This window comes from Balaenoptera acutorostrata, chromosome 11 (assembly GCF_949987535.1).
Source record: "Balaenoptera acutorostrata chromosome 11, mBalAcu1.1, whole genome shotgun sequence".
NCBI lineage: Eukaryota > Metazoa > Chordata > Mammalia > Artiodactyla > Balaenopteridae > Balaenoptera > Balaenoptera acutorostrata.
The window spans coordinates 66,919,781-66,942,376 of NC_080074.1; the positions used below are offsets into that span (position 1 = coordinate 66,919,781).

Consider the following 22,596-nt stretch of genomic DNA (forward strand, 5'->3'; position numbering starts at 1 on the left):
CTGGGAGTAGCTAAACGGCTGGGGGCCTCCAGCTCAGCCCAGTCTGACCTCAGACTGTGGCTGTCATCTGGGTCTAGAGTGCTTACTCAGAAGCATTTCTCCAAGACTTCTAGACAGGGCCTGGGTCCTGAGGCCTGCCAAGCTGAGGGACTTGGTAACAAGTCTAAATGAACAAACATATTTCTTCTCATTATTTTCTCTTAAAAATAAAGATTAAAGGTTAATCAATTCGGTCCCAGGAACAACAACATGGCCATTTAGTTCTTCAGAGGGCAGAAATCTGGGTTTGACCCTGGATAGCTTTCCTCACACTTCCTGGAGGAGTGTTTCAAACTCCTCCAGAGTTCTGGAAATTTCTACACGTTTCTAGAGTCCAACCTAAGCCAATCCCAAGCTGCTCCCCGCCCCCTTTTCCCCAATGGCCAATCAAGCATGATGTAGTGCAAAGAGTATAGGACTGCAAGTTAAGAAACTTGTTTACTAGGCCCAGATCTGCCATGTACTTTATAACTTTGGGAAAAGACTTCACATCTCTGAAACTCAGACTGAATGATCGCCAATAACCTCTACAAGCACTAACGTTTTGTGATTCTCAATAAAACATGAATCTAGCCTGAGTCAGATTTAGCTCTCAGGTCAACATCTGTCAAGGCAGCCACAGGTTCCCGCAGATCGAGGGCCACAGCAAGAAGCTGCCATGGAAACCAGAGCATAAGCAAAAACCGCCAGAGCGGAACCAGAAGGCGGCAGGTAAGGGGGCCGAGGGAACAGAGAAAAGCGAAGGACGAAGGGCAAACTAACAGTATTCTAACAACGAGAACAAGAAAAAGCCTAAACTGAAAGAGGAAATCATAACCACAGCCTTGGATGATCCCTCGGCTTCTCAGGCCTCGCCACACTGCGCAGGCGTTGCGCGGGTCCTCGACTCTGCTCTTTGACCTCTCGCCCCACCCCCCTCCCCCGCTGCCACCGAACAGCTCTTCCGGTGTTGTGGAGGCGGTTCCGGTTCGCGGCGGTTCCCGGGTTTTGCGTTCCGCGCCCGGCCGGAAACCCCTTCGCATAGCAGCCGGTTCCGGTTCGGTGAGTGGCGGCGGGAAGCTGGGGGAGGGGTGAGGATGGAGGGAGCTTGGGCCGGGAGGCAGTGCGAGCCCGGGCCCGGCAGCCTGGGCTGGGCTGGACGGAAGCGGGGACGGCTGTGGGGACGGCGCTTTTTCCTCTGCCCCGCCCCCTGGGACCACCTCCCCTCACCCCTGCTGTCTGCCGGCCGCGGTCTGGCCGGTGGCCGTTAGTTTGGTTTCCCGAGGCCGTTTCTTGAGGCCTCTTTCTCCGGGGTCGAGGAGAGGCCGTCTCCCTAAGGTCACGGCCGGCCCCATCTCAGCAGCCAGCCCTACGTGTGAGGAAAAGGCCGGTTGGGATTTCGGGGCTTTCCCGCCAGAGCAGGTCTTCTCTCAGGGGAAAGCTGTTTTCACCGGGAAGCTCAGCTTTCTGTTATACCTGCTTCACCTCCCGCCTTCCTTGAGACCTGAAAGATATTTCTCGACTACTTCTGCGTCTCACGTAAACATTTCTCCAACTCTTTTTACTCTGTGGTATCTTCCCGAGATGTGATACCGCTAGTGCCACCACCAGAGAGAAGCGTCTGGACCCTCCTGCCCAGGTTATGAAAATCCCCTTAACCGCCACCGTTTGCTTACCTGGCTCATCGCCTTCTGGTAATTCCTTTGAACCGTCTCTTTCTTGGGGTCCCCTAACGTGATCTCTCTGGATATATGCCCAGTTTCTCTTGAGCTTGGTGATTTCTGTTTATCGGTGCCTCTGCAGTATTTCCACTATCTTGTTGGCAATAACTTGCTCCTTTATCACTTTCACGTCAGCCTTGTTAAGTCATTTCATCTCACGTTTGGTTCACTTATATTTGGGGTGGTGGTGATTCTTATGAAATTTATATAAAGCCTTTTATAGGCCAATAACTATTTGACTTAGGGTCCCTCTTCCAATTGGATGTTTTTGGATGGAGTAGATCGCATCATCTCCTAAATCTTCACTCTCTATAAAGATAATTTGTGTTAAGGACTCGTGTTGAAAGATAGATTACACTGAATTTGAAATTACAGTTACCGTGAAACCTTAAGCATCTCTTTAAGCATGATCCCTTAACCTTCCAATTTAGAGTTTCCCTTTTTTCCCTCTAGTCCCATTTTGGAAGCCTCATTTGTTTTTATCTTGAGAAGCCTCATTCACTCTTACCTAATTCCAATTAATTATCCCAACTGCAAAGGTGGTCTTCGTATCACCCATCTGAGGACAAATCTAGAGGGAGCAAATGGATTAAAAGACAGGTTCTTCTGCCTCAAGCTAAGGTGATGTAACTCTTGACTGCTGCTTCGGAAGTCTTTCCTTTTCTTTAGCTGACTCCTACACCTCCTACCAATTGCACCAGCTTTATTGTCTGGCTGTAAGTATCTGTTGATGAATCTGGTTTCCTCCTGTGGACAGTGAGATTCTCAGCAGCAGGGACCAGTTCTTATTCATCTTTGTATCACCAGTCCCCTGTATGTTATTAGTGCACAGTAAATGTTTGTGTATGAAAGAAAGTGAATCTTTGGTGTTTAAGGTGTTAGAGTCTAATTGGAGAGATTCCTTGTAAAAATATGAAAAACAACCAAAAAATACATAATGATATAGTACAAACTGTCTCATGAACATAATTTCCCAGAGTTCGTAGTAGGATAATTCATATGATCACTTCCACGCCCTTCTCATATCATAAATTGTTCTTACTACATCTTGGTCCTGCATAAAGCTAATTGTACAATGCCTCTCCTCAATATATACTTTCAAAAAACTTCATCATAGCTCTAAACATTCACTTTTATAATCAGCTCTTTGCATGTATGTAAACTTATAAATGTTTTACCATACTCATTACATTCTGTTATTGCCAGGACTTTGCCATCTTTTTTTTTTCTTTCAGATTTCCTATTATCTTGTGTTCAGCTACTTACCTGACTTCACCTGATTACCTGTAACTACTTATGTTCTTTTAGTAAATTAAATGAACAAAGTGAAGTAGAAAATGTGTTACTAGAATGCTCTTCGTAGAGGGAAAAAATTCTTATGCTTGAAAGAATTTGGTGGTATCAGAGGTTCCAGGTCCAACATTTCATGTTGAATCTTGGGGTAAAATATTCCTTCTCCCATTGTATTTGCCAAGTGACAAAAAGGAAGTAGCACACTGAAGAAGCTGGATGTATTTGTATTAAAATGTAAATGTGGGGCTTTAATTCTTAAAATTATAAAAAAGTGTGGATTCCCCAGAATTAGCTAGGGATTACTTTTATCTTGCCAATGTGTATGAATCCTTGAATAAGGATATGCTAAAGGATGTGAAATTTTGTGTTGTTTATTGAAAGAACATTTGCTTGGAAGTGAGGATGCCTGGATTTTTGTCTTCCCTTTGCCCCATCTTTGAGATTTCAGGCAGGTCACTTAACCTCTCTGGACATAATCTCTCACGTTCTTTGATTTGCTTGCTTCCCTCTTCACATCTATCTCAGCAATGCAAAGAAAGTTAACATGGGATTGTTCTGATGGGCACCAGGCTTTTAAATTGGCATTTTTCTTAACACAACAAAAAAGACTAGTGATGACTCCTGGCCCATGGGCCCCCAGAGCTGGGGGCGGCTGGGGGACAGGGAGAGAAGAGAGGCAAAGTGTCCTAGGGAACCTTTGGAAGTGCTGAAATGATTGGACAGTAGAAAATGAGCAAATATTTTAAAACTAAACCTGAAAAAAATGTCCCCTCACCCCTCCCCACCCAAGCCAAACAGGTGTGTTATGAAACTTTAAATAAATATTAAAAGGGTAGGTTTGTTAAAAAAAAAAAAAAGACTAGCAATGACAGTTATGGGATGACCTGAAAGAGTGAAATGTGAAAGAGCCACTGCTAGTTTATTGGTTGATAGGATTTTTTTTTTTCCCCTTAATGGGGGACCCAGGGAATTTGGCTTTATTAAAAAAGAAAGAAGCGGAAAGAATAATCTGTAGAATTACCAGATAGAAACCTTTTAGTAAATTGAGCATTTGGAAATATATTTGAAGCCTAAATCTAGGGCTTAAATTCTTTGGGAAACCTCCCTGGCAAGACTAGGTAATCAGATGATTACTCTGCTTAGTCTGTACCTATGCCAGGAAAAGCTCAAGCAGCCTTCCTTTATGTATGCACTTCGTTATTGGGGCCATAATGAATTCCTGTTATCATTATTCAGTTTCCTTAGATTGAAACTCTGATAGTGCTATGTATTTGGTGAAGTGCTCAATCTTTTTAAAAATATGTGATAAGATTATGACTATATCTATGTAACATCTCTAGTCTCCTCCTATTGTAAATCTGCCAAGAAGCCTGTGTCCAAGGGTACATTTATTAACCTAGTTCCACCAGTTAGGCTTTTAACTTCTTTTTCTGGGCAAATTAGATATATCGAGGAAAAAAATAATTTCATGTAGACAAAGGGGCTTTGGTTTGCAACTGTTTGAGTAATGATGGGGGGAAAAGTACTTAGTACCACTGTGAAGTGTTCCTTGATAACTTTTTGTTTGGCTGCTAAGACGTATGGAAGAGAAGTCCTAACAGGACTACCACAAGATCTGTCACTTGTTTGTAAAATGGTTTAGTGGGACTTCCCTAGTGGTCCAGTGGTTAAGACTTCGCCTTCCAATGCAGGGGGAACCCTGGTCAGGGAGCTAAGACCTCATGTGCCTCGGGGCCAAAAAACCAAAACATAAAACAGAAGCAATGTTGTAACAAATTCAACAAAGACTTTAAAAATGGTCCAAATGAAATAAAATATAATGGTTTAGCATGAGGTAATAGAAAGAGTAATGGATTGGGAAGAATGTTTAGGTTGTAATTTCAGTGCAGTCACTAACTTTATGATCATATGCAAATTAATCTGCAAAGGGTTGGCTCTCCTAACCTGCTTTGTGCTGTAATATTCTGTGATTCTGTGGGTAGTCCATAATTGCTGTTTAGTATTACACAGGTTGCAGAAATGTTTGGAACTACCTCAGGCTAGTTTTAGTTCCCATTCTCTTCCCATCAACTTGCCTTACCATGTTATATTTTTCTCCACTAAGAATACAAGTGTCACTTCTGAGTGGCTTCCTGTTCTGTAATGACATGAAAGAGATGTTTCAGAATGTAACATTTCTATTCTCTGTCTTCTTTTATAGGACTTTGTATCTTTGCTGAAGTCAGTGATGTGAAAACACCTGACATGGGTAAGACTGACTATGAAGTAGTGTTCAATCCTTTTAGTTACTCTGATTAGATAAGCTGGAGTGAAAGAATATTTGCATCTTTGTGCTTAATAATATTTTCAGTATTTGTGTCTTTGTGCTTAATAATAATTTTAAAAGAGATCTCATCCTAATTATGTAATACAGTATACCAAACAATTTTCTTTTGGTTGGGATATTGTTTATAGCAACATTTTAAAGCATTTTCTCATTCATTGTATTGAAAAAGCTAAATATACAGTAGCAAGCATTTCTGTGTGCAAGGCCTTGTTTTTTAAGTACTTAAAATACCTAATACAGTAAGTCCCCTACATACAAACCTTCAAGTTGTGAACTTTCTTTTCAAAGACGCGAACATGCGTTTGCGTGTCCAATCACGTAAGTTAGTTCACGTGTCTGGCGTACATTGTCACGTGCGTGCATCCTCTACAAGTCCTTGTGCTTTTGTGTACTTTACTGTACAGTACTGTATAGAGTACAGTAGTACGGTGTCTTTATTTCAAGCCCAGGATGTCTGGAAGCAAGTGTAAAAGCAGCAGTAATGTAGGTGGTACTGCTAAGAAGCACCAGCCATTTTACTGCACTGTACTACTATACTTTTCAAGGTACTGTAAGATTAAAAATGTTTTCTTTATTTTTTGTGTTTGTTTTTTATGTATTATTTGTGTGAAAAGTATTATAAACCTATTATAGTACAGTACTATATAGCCAATTGTGTTAGTTGGGTACCTAGGCTAACTTTGTTGGACTTACAAACAAATTGGACTTAACGGACGCACCCTCGGAACGGAACTCGTTTGTATGTAGGGGACTTACTTTAGTACCTAGTAGGTACTATTATTATCTCCATTTTGTTGACAGAGAAACTGAGGCACAGAGGTTAAGAAACTTGCCTAGGATCACACAGCTATAACTGGCAGAGCCAGGATTTAAACTCAGGGACTGGTTCCAGGGTCCTTGTTCTTTAGTACTGTTATACTGCCCTCTATGTGATAAATAATATGATTAAGGTAAAATTTAAATTTCATTTAGCTAGTGGCACTGAGAATTAATTGTGATTGGAACATTTTCTGCTATTCATAGTACTTTATGTCTATAACGGGGAACAATATAAGGTCAAGACTAGTAGTCAATTTAGGAATAGTTTGAAAAATCTATACAGTTAGATCTTACAACATCCCATATGCTCCTTTTAAGTCCACATTAGTCTTCTCTCTACTGTTTTTTCCTTTTGTTTAGTCTACCTTCTTTCTCCTGGTCATTTGTTTCCCTTCTCTCTCATTGCTGATAGCAGTATAAATCACTGAGTTCCCTTACTCTCACTTGTTCCTGTTCTAACTCTTTTATGGTAACAAAGGTCTCAAAAATGGTAATAAAGTACGGTTCTGCCACAGTATACAGTAACTGAGCTGATATCTGTTAAGAGCTATATGAATAAATTACGCTTTTTGCAGAAAAAATTTTCAAGTGGATTAAATTTTAAAGCACCTTGTTGAGTTGAAACAGAGGAAATAAACCAGGGTTAAGAGTATTTGCTTTGAATGGTGAAATTTTTTCCCCGTTTTTTTTTTTTTTTTCCTACAGTTAAAATAAAAAAATCTTCTTTTGAGAAAATTTCATTATTTCTAAAACTTTGAATGAAGCTCTTTTTATTTTTGTACAAGTTTTGAACTATTTAGTAGATGATCTCGATTCCAAATTAACCAGTTTCTGCACGTGGGCCTGTTTTTTTGACAGTGACATTTTGAGATTTCTTGCCAATAGTTATGAAGGAGCGGTTTTATTTGACTGTAGAGGTGTTTGGGGGAAATCATTTTTATTAGGTGAAAAGATTGGTTCATAGGAAAGTAGGTATTGAAGAATTACGTGACTTGAACTAATCCGGACTCTTTCCCCAGATGATACTGCTGATAGGATGAGGATGGATGCTGGAGAAGTAACTTTAGTGAACCACAACTCCATATTCAAAACCCATCTCCTGTCACAAACAGGTTTTCCAGAGGACCAGCTTTCACTTTCTGACCATCAGGTTAGTAATAATTTTCTTTCCTTAATTAATGAATTATTTTGGCTTAAGTTTTCATCTGATAGAGTTTAAATGCCACACTCAAAAGCACAAGAATATATGTAAACTTTTTACAATCAGTAATGCTAGTATTTGGAATTCTGTTTGATACGTTAAAGTTAAATAAGAGCCAGGCTATGTATAAATTCTTGGAGAATGGTACCTTTTAGAAACTCTTTATTATTCCTCTGAATATTACAATTACTAATACACAGATCAGCTTTCTTTTAAACTGGTGTCTTAAAATTGCTGAGCATTAAATGGGGGGAAACTATGAAAATATACAGTAGCTCTGAAATTTCTCTGTTCTGTAAAGCTTAGTTTCTCAAGGGACCAGCAGCATCAGCATCACCTGAGACCTTATTAGAAAAGCAGAATCTCAGGCTTTACCCCATACCTACTGAATCAGAATCTACAGTTTAAAAAATCTCCAAGGTTTGAGGACTGTTAATAAAGCGGTCTTTCTCAGTAGGAAGCCATTACTAATTAGGATGAGCCCGTTCTTTGCTGTGTGCAGAATGTTCAGCATCCGTGGGCACTAAATACCTGTAGCATCTGCCCCCAGTAATCATTTTGATAACTGAATATATATCTACACATTTCCAGATTTGTACTGGGGTGCAGCAGCACCCCTAATTAAGAACTGTCCTGTAAAGTTATCAAGAGAATCAAAACCAGGTTGATTTTGTCAGCTGCTTTGATATGTGATACAGCTGGCTTTGAGAACAGGATATATTAAATACATATTACCTTCTAATGAGCATTCTTTGAATTAAGTTGTATAACGGATATTTTGCCCATTTTTCCCCTTGAAGCCTTAATCATTTCATCATGTTTTCCTTTCTTACTAGTATGTAGCTTAATTTATTTATAATATATATAATTATAATTAATTATATTGCATTCTGAAATATGTCATAATCTTGTTTAATTATATATTTTTCCTAGTGTAAATTTTTGTTTTATTGTAAGAAATATGGTTTAAGAAAAAACTTTTGTTTTGTTTAGATTTTACCTTCCAGGCAAGGAAATTTGGACCGATCTTATACTTGTTCTACAAGAAGTGCAGCTTATCCAAATTATTATTCAGGTATGACACATTACTTGGAGTCAAGGCATTTCTACCTTTCAGACTTCTTCCTAGCAAGTTGTTTGTGTTTACTGTCTCTAAAAGTGAAAACATTGTCAAAAGCAAAATGGTATTTTCTCCACTAAAACATCATTTTAATGAGCTCTCTGTGTATAGTTGCTATAATACTTCACTGATCTAGTCTCAACCAAATATTTTTTAAAGGGAGATTTTTTTTTTAGAATCCATTCTCCTACTTGTCTATTATGCCCTTGTTAAAAGCAATACAGCTTTGTTTTTGGCTTTTAGTTTTTTTGGTTTTTTGTTTTTTTAGATATGTGTATGTGATGTAAAGGTTACTTGTAATAATTTGAAGCACAGAGCTAGCCTATTTGTATTCTGCTTGAAATCATAAACCCTGAAAATTTATTTCTACCCAAGCTTGTCCCTCCATTAGGGCAGGAAATGTTAACTACATGTTTCTGTCTAGCACCTGCCACAGCCATGCTTGCATATTCAAGGGCTTGCCTTTTCAACTTGTGATCCATGACAGAAGTCAGCATTCTCTAGGCTATTCCTAGCCCCTGGCCTGCCTGACTTTTCATCTGCCCCCTTTCTAAGGTTTGAATTTCCAATGATCTGGCTCTGTCTTGGGGAAACTTAAGAGTTTTTTATTGGTTAGTCTCCTGGCAGTATGACCCAGGAAGATTATAGTGGTCTTCCAAAGTCTTTTCACTCTTCATGCCTTAATCTCCTCACCTGACCCAAGTATGGGAATATTAGCCATACCATTGAACCTGTTTCAATGGGATTTTTATAAGGATAAGTTGAGATAATAAATATGAAATGCAAATAATAATTATTGTTGTTATTTGGCTTCCTCAGGATTCTTTGTCAGCAAGATGAGATCTCCTCCCCTAAAAAGACGTTAGTATGATGCTCTTTTAGATTTATATTATATTTAAATATCATTTAGGTGGGTGGTACTTTACCCTGGGCACTGGATTTCCTCTTCTGGGGTGGGAAATGGTGTCCACATAGTATGTGCATAATTGTATAGAAAAATCAGTTAATTTTTTCAGAAAGTAACTCTGCCATCATTATTGTTGAAAAGGCCTTTCTGATGAGCAGAGAGCCTGAAATATGGCTTGATAGCTTATTAGTATTGATCCTAGGGGAAGGACAGTTGAGTGGATAATATTTTCATTTGAACTCAGGCTGTGTTTGCTTGTAATTTTGTATGCTGATTTACCTTTGGACAGAATTTTGGTTTTTGTTTAAAGTAATTGCTTAATAGTAAACAATCATATATAGAAAATTATACTCAAGATCTCCTGGCTAACTCAACTCTTACTTAACCCTGTGGTCTTTTCTGTTTTTTTATCTGAGTATATATCTATGTACACATTGTATGATTTGAAACGTAATTTTTTTTTTAGCCCAATATATATTTTTTAAATTTTCTATCTGCTTACCTGTTATTCTTCTTATTTACCTTTTTCTGTTGATTTCTCATAATCCATGGAATTTATATGCACATTCACAATCCTTTACATGCAATTCCAAAATCCGAAAAGCTCTGAAAACCAAAAAATTTTTTCATGATTTATTTGACATCAAAACCTGACCTGAGCTCAATTCATTACTTGGCAAAAGCTACATGAACTGACATTTAACTGTTTATGTTTTGTCTTTTATTTATCTCTGTAAATATGAATATTTACACATTTTACTGTAGATATATCAATATGTTTGATAACAGGGTGCTACTTCAGATTATACTTAGAAGTGCTACATAGTATATACCAGGTTATCTTTGTAAAATCGCCAAAATTTTTAATGTAGAAACACAACTGGATCCAGGGGGCTGTGATTTAGGATAATGGGCCTGTGTCTTCATTTCCTTCATTTTCTCTATGGTTTAGGTCCCCTTCACCCTCTCCATTTTCAGCTATTATAAATAACATTACTTAAAATAATTTGTTTTAGCTTTTTTCTTTTAAATTTCAGTAGACCCTTGATATTCACAAAGCATATTTCTGAGATCATCTCAGGTCCCTATATTCTTGACTGGTGGTGTTTAACCAGAGTGCTGGCTTTCTACTCAGTTACATGATTCTTGAGGGTTATATTTTTTCTATGTTTGTCCTCATACCACAACTTGATCCCTATATCAAAATTTTATGCCAGAGTTTTTATCTCTCACTTGAAGGCTTTTTTTTTAGGAAAAGAAAAAAAATCATAACAGTTACTTTATACATGACGATGACTAGAGAGTACCAACAGCAAATAATAAAACCATATTGAAATGGGGTTGCTGAGGTATTAGATTCATTCTCTAAAATACAGCCTGAAGCAGAGGATTCAGATTTATGCCTCTGCCAAGTTTAGTCTAGCCCCTGACCAAGCAAGCTTATGACATGCCACAGACCTTTTAGGTTGCTCACTGACTATCAGAACTTTCAATCTGTGAATGCCAAGGGTCTGTATACTTTTTTCTTATAATAAAGACTTTAATTCAAATCTTTTTACTGTGTACTTTTTTAACTTTGTTCCTTTGCCACACCCATTCTTGTTCATTACAAGTCCTGCAGAATATTGTCTCTGTTATCTCCTGTTCTTTGCCAATAATTTCCACATTGATTTCTGTGGTCAGTCACCTTGAGACTTAACTCTTGATTGGGCTAGATGTGGGTCCCCAGTTTACCTGCCTTAGTCTCCTCATTCTGACTGTACTGGTCTTTGTCTCCTCTCCTACCTTACTATCCTGTCCTCCACTAAGATGAAAACAAACACAGGAAAAACTCAAACTTCAGAACCTAGAGTCTGGAGCTTCCCATTTACACTTTACTGGATCTGCCTCTCTGTATCAAGCTTTTTAAATATTTGTTTCTTAATCCCAAGAATAGACTGTTAAAAATATTTTTTTTAATTTAGAAAGCAGAGAAAATGCAACATTTTCACTTTAATAACTTAGTGCTTGTCAGACTTGAAGACTTCTTGATTTTATTAAGAGCACAATTGAAAAGAAAATTAAAACATTTTAAACCTTAAAGAAAAGTAGCTTTAGATGAAAAGAAATGATTTTGCTCTTGCTCAGAATCATTGTCAATGTCTTTGGAAAATATGTTAAATTAGGTTGCCAAATAGGCATTTAGTACGGTAGGTAAGATGAATTAAAGCATCCTGTATTCATAATAACTAAATGAATCTGAAAGTTAACAGGAGCAACTGATGGTTACTTTCATACTAAGTGATTGCCTGACACACTTTTTTTTAAATATAAAATTTCATTATGTCCATAAAATTACTGCCTGTCCTTGTAGGAAATTTGTAGAGAAAAGTAGAAAAATCCCCATCATTCTATCATTGGAACACACCCAAAGTTAAAATTTTGGTGTATTTCCCTATAGTTCTATGTGTGAGTGTGTGTACACATAAGTAATCTTATTTGTGACATTTGCAATCTGACTTCTTAATGATGACAGAATACTGGGTTAAACTGTCAACTAAAAAAGAATGTGTGCAGCCTCCTGTTGGTCCCTTTCTAGCTTTGCTTGATCCCATCAGCAGTAGAGCACTATTCAGTGATTTCATTGAGTGGGGATGGAATCCACCTTATTCTGGTGAAACAGATTGCCTGATCCTGTGCTTTTCCCTTGAATTTTAAAGCCAAAACCTCTGTCAGATGCCATTGAGGAGGCTACTCTGGTTTATCCTTGGTCTCAAATTTGCATTTTTTGGTAGACTTATTTCTCAAGTAGACATCTCTAGTTAGATCATTCCCAAATCAAATTTTAACAACAACAAAGTATGAGAGACGAAGATTTCTACTGTTATTACTTTGCTTAAAGATAATGATTTTCTGGTCCTTTAATGAAACTCATTTTCATTAGCCTCATGTCTCTTATTTTTACAGTAATAGTAGTAGATGTCAAGCATAGTTGTTGATTATAAAGGGAAAAGGTTGTAATTCATTTTGAAAGTAAATTTAATTATTAATTAGGTCATCCACTGGTGCATCAACTGGTACTAATACCACCCCTGACTGCTGCTTTTTTTCCATCTTATTTAGCCTAAATTCTGATAATCCTGATCAGCTTAAAAAAAAAATTTCCAATACAATACAAAACTGATACTTTTGTCAGCTGCCAAACTTTTTGGATAGAGTATCAAAAGCTATGTTAAATAGTTTAAATAACATAAATACATAATATTGTGCAAAGTTCCATAGTAATATGCTTTGAAAGAGGATCCTCAAAGTGATGTTGGCATTAGACAAAATTCAGGGAGTAGAGAGTTACATTTTTGTCTTTCTACTGGTGCTCCTCAGTTACATAGCCTAACATCTGAAGTTATTTTGAAGGTGTTGTTTTAAATTGTCCCATCCTGCTGATGGAGAGAGGAGGCTATAAAAATTATTCTACTCCTAGCTGAAAGCTTCAAAGATTTTTATCACCCCAGTTTGTAAGCCACAAGTCAGAAAATTCAAATAATAATTAATCCTCGCTTAGTCTGATTGCAATAGCAAGCATCCGAGTATTGATATGTCTGATGATTATAACATTAAGTGACTGAAGATTATCATACCAGAACCAAATGCATAATGACGGGTCATTCCTGCCATAAGCCGGCCAGAATAAGCAGCAATTAGGTTACCTCTGCTCTTAGACAGAGCCCCTGAGTCGTGAACATGGTAATTAAAACAAGAAAGTGACACCAGCTGCTTATTAAGCAATAACTGTTGTTCATTTGAATTACAATTCTCCTTGGCCCTCCACCTGCTTTCTTACTGGTCTGGCCTACCTTCTTTCAGGCCCAGGCCTGGGAGTGCTTGCAAGATATAGTTGGGGTAAAATGTTGACTTTTGGTGGACACCACGGAGTCACATTGATGCAGATAAGGCACATGGCTGTGGCAGGATTCAGCTCCTTCATCAATTTTCAGGTTAGTATGGCTGAATCAATTATAGTTTGTAGAAGTTCCCTTATTGCAGACTTTACTGGCAGTTGAGACCGGGATCTTTCTTCCATTAGAGACATGGTGATATGCCACATTACTTTGGAATACAATGTTGGACATGGTTGCAGTCATATGGAGAACCAGTATAGGTATTTGTTTAATTTATTCAAACTTTTATTCTTCTAGACAACCCTTCCTCAGACAGTTTTCTTGGCTCAGGAGACCTAAGAACCTTTGGCCAGAGTGCAAATGGCCAGTGGAGAAATTCCACTCCAGCATCAGGTTCAACTTTACAAAAATCAAGAAACAGCCGAAGTCTTTACCTCGAAACCCGAAAGACCTCAAGGTAAGTATTCTGGCTGCTCAGTTCACAAGCTCTTCCTGCAATATAAGGGAAAATGGCTATAAGATAGTTGTTACATTGGCATTTTTAAAAAGTAACACCACTTTTGAACTTTAAACCATAGAGATACGGACAAATTCATTTTGAACTTTCAACTTTTAATTTATGTGGTGCTGGATTTTGGTGACAGCCAAATCTTATCATTAGAGGGAGAGAGTTTTGTGGGAAATCTTGGTGGATATGAGTGTATTGGGACCCTTCAGGATCAATATGGCTATTTTGAACCTTAAAGTGAAAATTGATCAATTTCTGCAACTTCAGTAGCAAAGAAACCAGCGCATTTTGTAGGCTCTCATGTGAGCAGAGACCTGACTTAAACCAGAACAACCTTACACCTTAGTCAACTACCTATATTGTAAAATTAAACTCAGAAAGAACTTGATCATATTTAGTCTAACTTATAAGCCCTGCTCATTCCCTCACCAAACTTCTGATTATTAAAGGCAGATGAAGTTTGGCTTAGAAACTTTTCCCTCAAGTACTTTATTATATTAGTAAATATTTCTTTTTTAATATGGTATTTATGACTTCTTAAATATTACTCTGGTGGTGGATTTTAGGCATGTGGGATCATTCAGTTTCCTGCTTAGTCAAAGCTAAGCTTTCTGGTGCTGATTGAAACCAACAAGATGGTTTTTATTTTATTTTATGATTATCAGCACATGGACTCTGGAAACGTGTGAGTACTCCCAGGGATTGTCTTCCCCACTTCTTAATATTTTTAAAAATTACATAAGAATTCATTAACACAGTCACGTTGTAAAAGTTAAAACATTGCCAATAAAGCCAAAGATCCCTTGACCACTACTCACAGTCTTACTCCCTTCCCCTTCATGCGTTTCCTTCCAAATCTTTTCCTGTGCTTGTTTCTCTTTCACTTTCTCTTGCTTAGATATAGAATGATATATATGCTGTGTAATACTATAAAATGTATAATATGTTATCTTCATTAAAGATATTCTGTTTGCATCATTTGGCAAGTTGCTTTTTTTCCTCAATAATGCCATGCTGTTATTTTTTTAAATAATGTTATTACAGAAACAGTGCGCATGCTTTGTACAAAATCGGAAAATACAGATAAGCACAAATAAACGATAAAAACATCATATTCCCACCAGTCAGAGGTCACCTTTGTAATGTCTTAGTACATGTCCTTCCAGATATTTTTCTGTTTACACACATTTTTTTCCAAAAATGAGTTCATATTGTGCATACTCTTTTGTAATCTTTTTCAATCATCTCTTTTTCATTCAGTAAATTTTATCTTATACCCTGAATAAGTTATATTTAAGTTTTCCTAGTTGACCCAAAAGTATCCTTTACAGCTAGTTTGTCCAAAGCAGTATGCAGTTTAAAATCGCATCTGGTATTTATCACCCTTAAGTCTCTTACAAGCCTGAACAGCACCCCCTTTTTTTATGAATGACTTTTTTCTGCATAATGTTCCACCTTTTGGATTTGACAGGTTGCTTTCCCGTAGTATCATTATTTTGTCCTCTACCCTCTGTATATTTTATAAACTAGATTTTTGACCTTAATAAAAGCTGATGCTGTGTTACATCATATTAGAAAACTTACAGTCCTATCATTAGTGATGCTGGATTGACCTCTAGATTTAGAGTGATAGCGCTGTAGTCCTTAATTGTACAGTCAGGTTTTCTTCCCCCTTGTGACTGGAATGTAATCTAAATGATGTTACTTTGGCATTTTATGAACGACCAGTTTCAAATCAGCCTAGGAGTTATTAATATCAACTGATAATCCTTAGCTGATAGTAATTTTTTAATTGAGGTATAATTGACATATAACATTATATTAGTTTCGGGTGTGCAGCATAATGATGCAATATTTGTATATTGATCACCACAATAAGTTTAGTTAACATCCATCACCATACATGGTTACAAAATTTTTTTTTCTTGTTATGAGAACTTTTAAGATCTACTTTCTCAGTAACTTTCAAATATGAAATATGGTATTATTAACTATAGTCACCATGCTCTACATTACATCCCCATGACTTGTTTTATCACTGGAAGTTTGTACCTTTTGACCTCCTTTGACCTGATAATAATTTTAGTAGTTAATGAAATAGTATTTTTCTAATTTTATCATTTCTTTTACACTAATTAATTGGCACTCTGCTATAAGGGAGAGCTTTTTTCCTCATTAGGGCTGTTTGGTTACCCTGAAATAGTTTTCCTACTGGGAAGGCAGGGTATGTGATTAGATCTTTCTTTTTCATTACCAATTTTCAAAGTAAGTTTTTTTTTTTTAATCGCCACTTCATGTGGTTCAAATGAATTTTTCTGTTCTTTTTTCAGTGTCATGGATTCAGTGTGTTTTAATCCACTACTACAATCATTATTCTTTTAATGCTTACATTCTCACAACTTTGGCTAGTGGAAGTTCCGTCAGGCTTATGTCTGTGTCTGACTCAACCTCGTTAGTTGTTGGTAGCACCCTTGCTTTCTGGCATCGCAAGTGCCCTCATACTGTTTCTTTAGGAAGAAGAATCTTTTGCATTAAACATGCACACACACTCCAGGAAAAATAAATGCAAAAGACATTGCGGGGAATTCATTATATCTTTATCAAGCAAGTTATATTGCCCTTGCCATTTTTTCCTAGCCACATCTACCCATCCTAAGAAAAGAACCGTGTTTCTGAAATTCCAAGTTCTTGCTCCTTTCCCCACTCTAACACACGTAGGAAACAGAGTTTGAAGAGTCAGAGGGAGTATATGTACTTTTTAATTTTCTTTAGACCTAGTCTGATTTCATTTGGATCAGACCACATGTACTGATTTAAAGAGTTCATTTCAATAAATTCAGCTTAGTCAGCTATGTACTTTACTCTTCATCCTCAGCAGAAAGAAAGAAAATTAATTATATTGAGCACAAGTACCTGTGCTGGGCAATGATATTTGAAAAAGAGCACATAGAAAAAAACTTTAAATTATTAACCTAACCTTAGAGATAAAACTGGATTTTGAGTCCACAAAAATATTTTTCTTGCCAATTTTTCCCATTATTTGAGGCACATATGGTATAAAGAAACAAAGCAAGATTCTCCTTCAAAAGAGGTAGATAGGGCAGAAGGAGCAGTCACAGTGATGCAACCTCATAAAAAGCCTAGTTTTTTTTAATGGAGGATGGGAGCCCTCTGTTGGTCTTTTAGGAAACTTAAATTCAATTGAAAAACAGTTGAGAAGCTTCAGCTTTATCCATCTTTGCATATTTAATATTAAAATAATTCCCTCCAAAAGGCTGGGAGAGGGGACTGCAGGGAGTAAATAGAATGTGCATATTAGCACACCTAGAACCCAGGTGCATACCTAGAACCCAGGTTTTCTGAAGAACTCTAATCTGATAGGCTTTCTGTCATACCACACAGGTCTATGGTTCCTGACCAAAGGAACTTATAGATGGCGAAGCTAAGAAATACAATTTTAGGTGTTTGATAATTACATAGTTTGGCACTTTAAGACCTCCTAAGTGGCAGAACCTAATGCAGCAACTCGTATCATTTCTTGTGTATTTCCCTCACAGGGTACATCTGTCAGTCTGCATTTTTTGTTTTTGTTATTTCTTAAAAGTGAAAATAATCACCTGGTTAGATTTTCTTACTTACTGTTCTTGTCTTTTCTTACAAACTTTTTTTTTTTTTTTAGTGGATTATCAAACACTTTTACAGGAAAGTCAAACCATCACTGTCATGTGTCTGCATATGAAAAATCTTTTCCTATTAAGCCTGTTCCAAGTCCATCTTGGAGTGGTTCATGTCGTCGAAATCTTTTGAGCCCCAAGAAAACTCAGAGGCGACACATTAGTACAGCAGAAGAGGTAAGGAAAACCTGCAACAAAAGCTGCTAAAAGTTAGACTCTCCCTACATTCAGCCATTTGTTCCCTCTGACTTAGATGTTTATTAACCATTCCATTAATCCTTTCTATGTTTTTTTTCTTTCTTAATTACTCTTTGAGTGCCAGCATCTCTTCTAAAGAAAGTAAGGAGATATTTTAGCAGGACTTCAGTATTTTTCTTAGCATCTTCTATTCCTGTTGGACAGCACACTTAATCTTCAGTATTGTCTGAGTGGCTTTCGTACATCAAACTATCTCTGTTCTCTTTTGGACCCTTATTAAAACTCTAGTTTCATGTGGCAAAGCTGTTAACCTTGCTGGATTTCATACCTGCCCTTCTTACTAGGATAATTTTTCCTCAATATAAAAGAAAAGTCAAGAAGCCAGCTAAATAATTTACATCCTTTCATTATGAGTAAGATCTTTGAGATCATAAACTTTCTCCACAAGAAAGATGTTGTGTTGACACTATGTTATATTCATTCAGTAACCTTAGGAAAAAATCAGTTCCTTATATATAACATATAATTTATACAATAAGGAGATGTGCTTACACCTGTTCAATTAAATATTTATTGTGCATTTAGTCAGCTTTGGACTGGTTGCTGTGGAGATACATATGAATAATAATGACCTCATACTTATATAGCATTAGAGTTTCCAGTGTGCTTTCCACATGTATTATTGTTTTGAATTCTTTTAACCTTGTGAAATAGGTAGAGATGAGGTAATAACCACATTTTACAAAGTTGGAAAGTAAAGATCAGACGTCACACAACTAATAAATGGCCAGCCTGTAGCCTAGTTCTTCTACAGGAGTCTAGAAGGTATGCTTTCTTTTATACAGCATGGTTCTGTGGTTCCTGTCCATTGGCGCTTACAGACCGTGGAGTCAAGAATATAGCATTATGTGCTAAATAATTGTGTAATTTGGCGGTGAAGATCTCTTAGGTGGCAAAACTTGATTATTTGTTACATAGTTTAAAATGCTGTATATCTTTTGGTTTTAAATTTGTATTGAATCTAAAATATTCAAGCAGAGGATGACAGAGCTAGTAAATCATAATTATCAGGGGGAAGGATAGACAAACTGGCACTAGTTACATTTGGTGATAAGAGCTGAGCAACAGTTAATGAAAGGGTGATTTATTTTTCACTGTACCTTTTGTAACATTGAATTTAGTACGATCTGCATATCAGTTATTACATACATAAATAATTCTTTTAGTTACTGGAGCTGTGGGGGTTGTGCTTGTGCTAGAGTGTAGGCAGCCAGCAGGATACTGAGAGACTTGTGGGGACCGAGACGGTAACACATGGCAGCCGGTACAGGCCTCCCGAACCCGTCCCTGCCCCGTGTGGCTGCTGCTGGCATCACCAGTGCCCTTTAGAATGTGCTCATTGTAAGCCCCCCATTCACCCACTAGCCAACCAGTCCTTGGGACCACTCAGCCCCTCCTCCTTTCACCTACACTTCCAGCCCGAAGACTTGGGCTGACCCAATACTTTCATCCTTCCAATCCACCTTCCAGGCCGCAGGCTGGGTCAAGGGAGGACATGAAGCTGGTTTCTCTTTCCTTCTGCAGTGTCAAAAAGATGCCAAGGATTTAACCTGTCCTATGGAACAAGAGATGCAGGGAATTTTGTCTCAGTTGTTTTTAGGTCTATAATCTGCTGTGAAAAGCAAGTCACCTGTAGTGTAGAAATATGGAGTAACCCATATTATATGAACAAGACGAAATATTGGACCAAACTTTATTAAATGAAACTCTCAACAGATTATTTAGATATTTAGTCTTGGATATTACAGATAATCCAGATTAAAATGTTACTTTTCCCCCCTGGACTAAAATTATTGATGGGAGCTTATAAGCTGGAGGAAAAGTTATTTTCCATGGAAATATTGGGATCTCCAAGAGACATCTGTTGCTTATGTTAAAGAAGGAGAATTGTGTATGAATCTTACTGCTGGAGTTGTCTAACACCTTCAGGAATATGAAGCTATCTGCGGAATTAACATGTCACCACTGTGCTGTTGAGTCTTACAACGGGTTTGAAGATAATACGTGAGGAAGAAGAATTTGGAAATATGCAGGTGGTGGCTGTACCACCACTTGGCTGATGGCTGATTCAAGGGTAACATTAAAGAACGATACTATCCAATAGGGCAGGGGTCCCCAACACCCCGGCCACAGACCGGTATCGGTCCCTGGCCTGTTAGGAACTGGGCTGCACAGCAGGAGGTGAGTGGCTGGCAAGTGAAGCTTCATCTGTATTTACAGCCACTCCACATCGCTCACATTACCGCCTGAGCTCCGCCTCCTGTCAGATCAGCGGTGACATTAGATTCTCATAGGAGCTCGAACCCTACCATGAACTGCGCATGTGAGGGATCTAGGTTGCACGCTCCTTATGAGAATCTAATGCCTGATGATCTGAGGTGGAGCTGAGGCGGTGATGCTAGCGCTGGGGAGTGGCTGCAATTATCATTAGCAGAGAGGTTTGACTGCACAGAGACCATAATAAATCAATTGCTTGCAGACTCACAAAACCCTATCAGTGAGTGGCAAGTGAAAACAAGCTCAGGGCTCCCACTGATTCTGCATTATGGTGAGTTGTATAATTATTTCATTATATATTGCAGTGTAATAATAATAGAAATAAAGTGCACAATAAATGTAATGCACTTGAATCATCCCGAAACCATCTCCCCCTCCCCCCGTTCCATGGAAAAATTGTCTTCCACGAAACCGGTCCCTGTTGCCAAAAAGGTTGGGGACCACTGCAGTAGGGTTACCACCAGCCACATGCACTATTTAAGTTAATTCAAATTAAATAAAAGTGTAGTTTCTCAGTCATGCTAGCCACATTTCAAGTACTCATTAGCCATATATGGCTAGTGGCTACCATATTGGACAGGATAGAGATCATTTCTATTATCACAGAAGGTTCTCTTAGCACTGTTACAGAGGATGAGAGTTTCTGTTTAGGAAAGAAAAAAATATTAGGGACAATAGAAATGTTAAATAGTAAAAACACAAGTAGTTTCTTTTCAATTATATGTTGCTTCCAGACATGCTTCTCTGCTGCATATTGAGCAGCATTTTAAGATGTTAGACTGCCTTATAGATGTCACTGATGGTTTTATTCTTTTTCTTTTAAAAAAACATACTTTACTAATTGTCCTTATACTTATTAAACTTTCTTTGGTCCTCTATTAGGTTTGAAACATAACGTTAGCCAACTTCCTTTAACATTTTATCCAATTATAGCTTCCTTTCCTCTCAATTTCCTAATTTGCTTTCTCAATAGAAAATAGTTTAATAAGTAATATACATAGAAAGAATTTTTTTTTTTACTTTATAGTACCAGATGCTCCAAAAAAGGATTATGTTTGAAGTCTCAAGTGACTTACCTCCTTGCATCTTGCATTTGCTTTTGGTAAAGCCAAATGTTACGTGTTCTTCTGAGAGTTGCTTAGACTATTCTTTCTTTGTCCGAAATGGTTCTAAATAAAATGTAATATACTCAGTATTTTATTGTTTAATGCAGCCCCAAAAAGAAAAGTGCCTTGCCTCATTTTAAAAAAGCATAAATTCTTGTAACTTCCAAATAAACATGTAGAACAGTGAAAACTTCTTAACCTTTTTTCTGTAATTTCTTTTTTAAACCATAAATCAGTTTAAACTGAAAGTATGGGATTTGAAGGAGTTCAGATAATTATTTGGAATATGGATTTATTTCTGTTCATTTTATGTTGTCTAATGACTGTGAGGTTGTTCAGGCTCAGACAGAAGCTTTTCTTTGAAGATATATTTATTGGGGAAAAAGATATGTGGGGGACTTTTGTGTGTGTGAAATTATTTTTAAAAATCAACTCTTTGCGTTCAGTTAATCTAGATTTCTTGTAATTTGCATTAGCTGAGTTGCTTAATGGCTCCTTAGTTTATTCATGTTTTATTTATAAGTATAAAAAAAATTTTTTTTTTTTTTTGGCTGCGTTGGGTCTTTGTTGCTGCACGCGAGCTACTCTTCGTTGCAGTGTGTGAGCTTCTCATTGGGGTGGCTTCTCTTGTTGCGGAGCACGGGCTGTAGGCACACGGGCTTCAGTAGTTGCAGCCGCGTGCTCAGTAGTTGCAGCCGCGTGCTCAGTAGTTGCAACATGTGGGCTTAGTTGCTCCGCGGCATGTGGGATCTTCCCCGACCGGAGATCAAACCCGTGTCCCCTGCATTGGCAGGCGGATTCTTAACCACTGTGCCACCAGGGAAGTCCTAAGTATAAAAATTTATTTCAAGAAAACATTTCGCTATGAGGTATCAGGAAGGAGGGAAATGTTTCTAACTTTTTATGGTTTAAGTCTTTTTTAAAAAAATTTTATTGGATTATAGTTGATTTACAATGTTGTGTTAGTTTCAGGTTTACAGCAAAGTGATTCAGTTATACATATACATATATTTATTCTTTTTCAGATTCTTTTCTCATATAGGTTATCACAGAATATTCAGTAGATTTCCCTGTGCTGTAGAGTAGGTCCTTGTTGGTTGTCTATCTTATATATAGTAGTATATGTACGTTAATCCCAAGCTCCTGATTTATTCTTCCCCCCACCTCATGTTTCCCCTTTTGGTTGAAGTGTTTAGGGTACCACAAATAAATTGGTGTTCTCATAATTCTTGGTGTTCTCTGGAGGTCTTTAAGTAATGGGCATATTTCTTTATTTTCCCTTGGTATGCAGAGTAACCTCCTACACCAGTTTATCTGCTTTACTTTCCTCCCTATGTTATGATAATACAGTCAGAGCTTTTTAAGATGTAGTTTGTTGGGACAGTGAAAATGAACTAAAATGATTGAGTTAATATCCACGACTCAGGTGTGGTATTCCGCTTACGGTTTCCCTTCCCTCCTTCCATTTTACCACCCCTGAAAACAACATA

At 37.5% G+C, this 22,596-nt stretch overlaps 1 protein-coding gene across 3 annotated transcripts in view; it reads left to right on the forward strand.

Moving 5' to 3' along the window:
• Positions 1 to 471: 471 nt before the first annotated feature.
• Positions 472 to 22,596, forward strand: part of SENP1 (SUMO specific peptidase 1) — a 57,650-nt gene continuing 35,525 nt past the window's right edge. The window contains exons 1-7 of one of the 3 annotated variants that reach the window (XM_057557303.1): positions 472 to 750; positions 5,233 to 5,280; positions 7,197 to 7,327; positions 8,372 to 8,453; positions 9,318 to 9,359; positions 13,581 to 13,740; positions 17,471 to 17,642. In XM_057557303.1, the coding sequence (XP_057413286.1) occupies positions 5,277 to 5,280; positions 7,197 to 7,327; positions 8,372 to 8,453; positions 9,318 to 9,359; positions 13,581 to 13,740; positions 17,471 to 17,642 (591 nt within the window). In that variant the 5' untranslated portion in view covers positions 472 to 750; positions 5,233 to 5,276. Of the gene's footprint in view, positions 751 to 1,087; positions 1,713 to 5,232; positions 5,281 to 7,196; positions 7,328 to 8,371; positions 8,454 to 9,317; positions 9,360 to 13,580; positions 13,741 to 17,470; positions 17,643 to 22,596 lie in introns of those variants that run through there. The other 2 variants (XM_057557301.1, XM_057557302.1) reach the window with 2 other exon arrangements.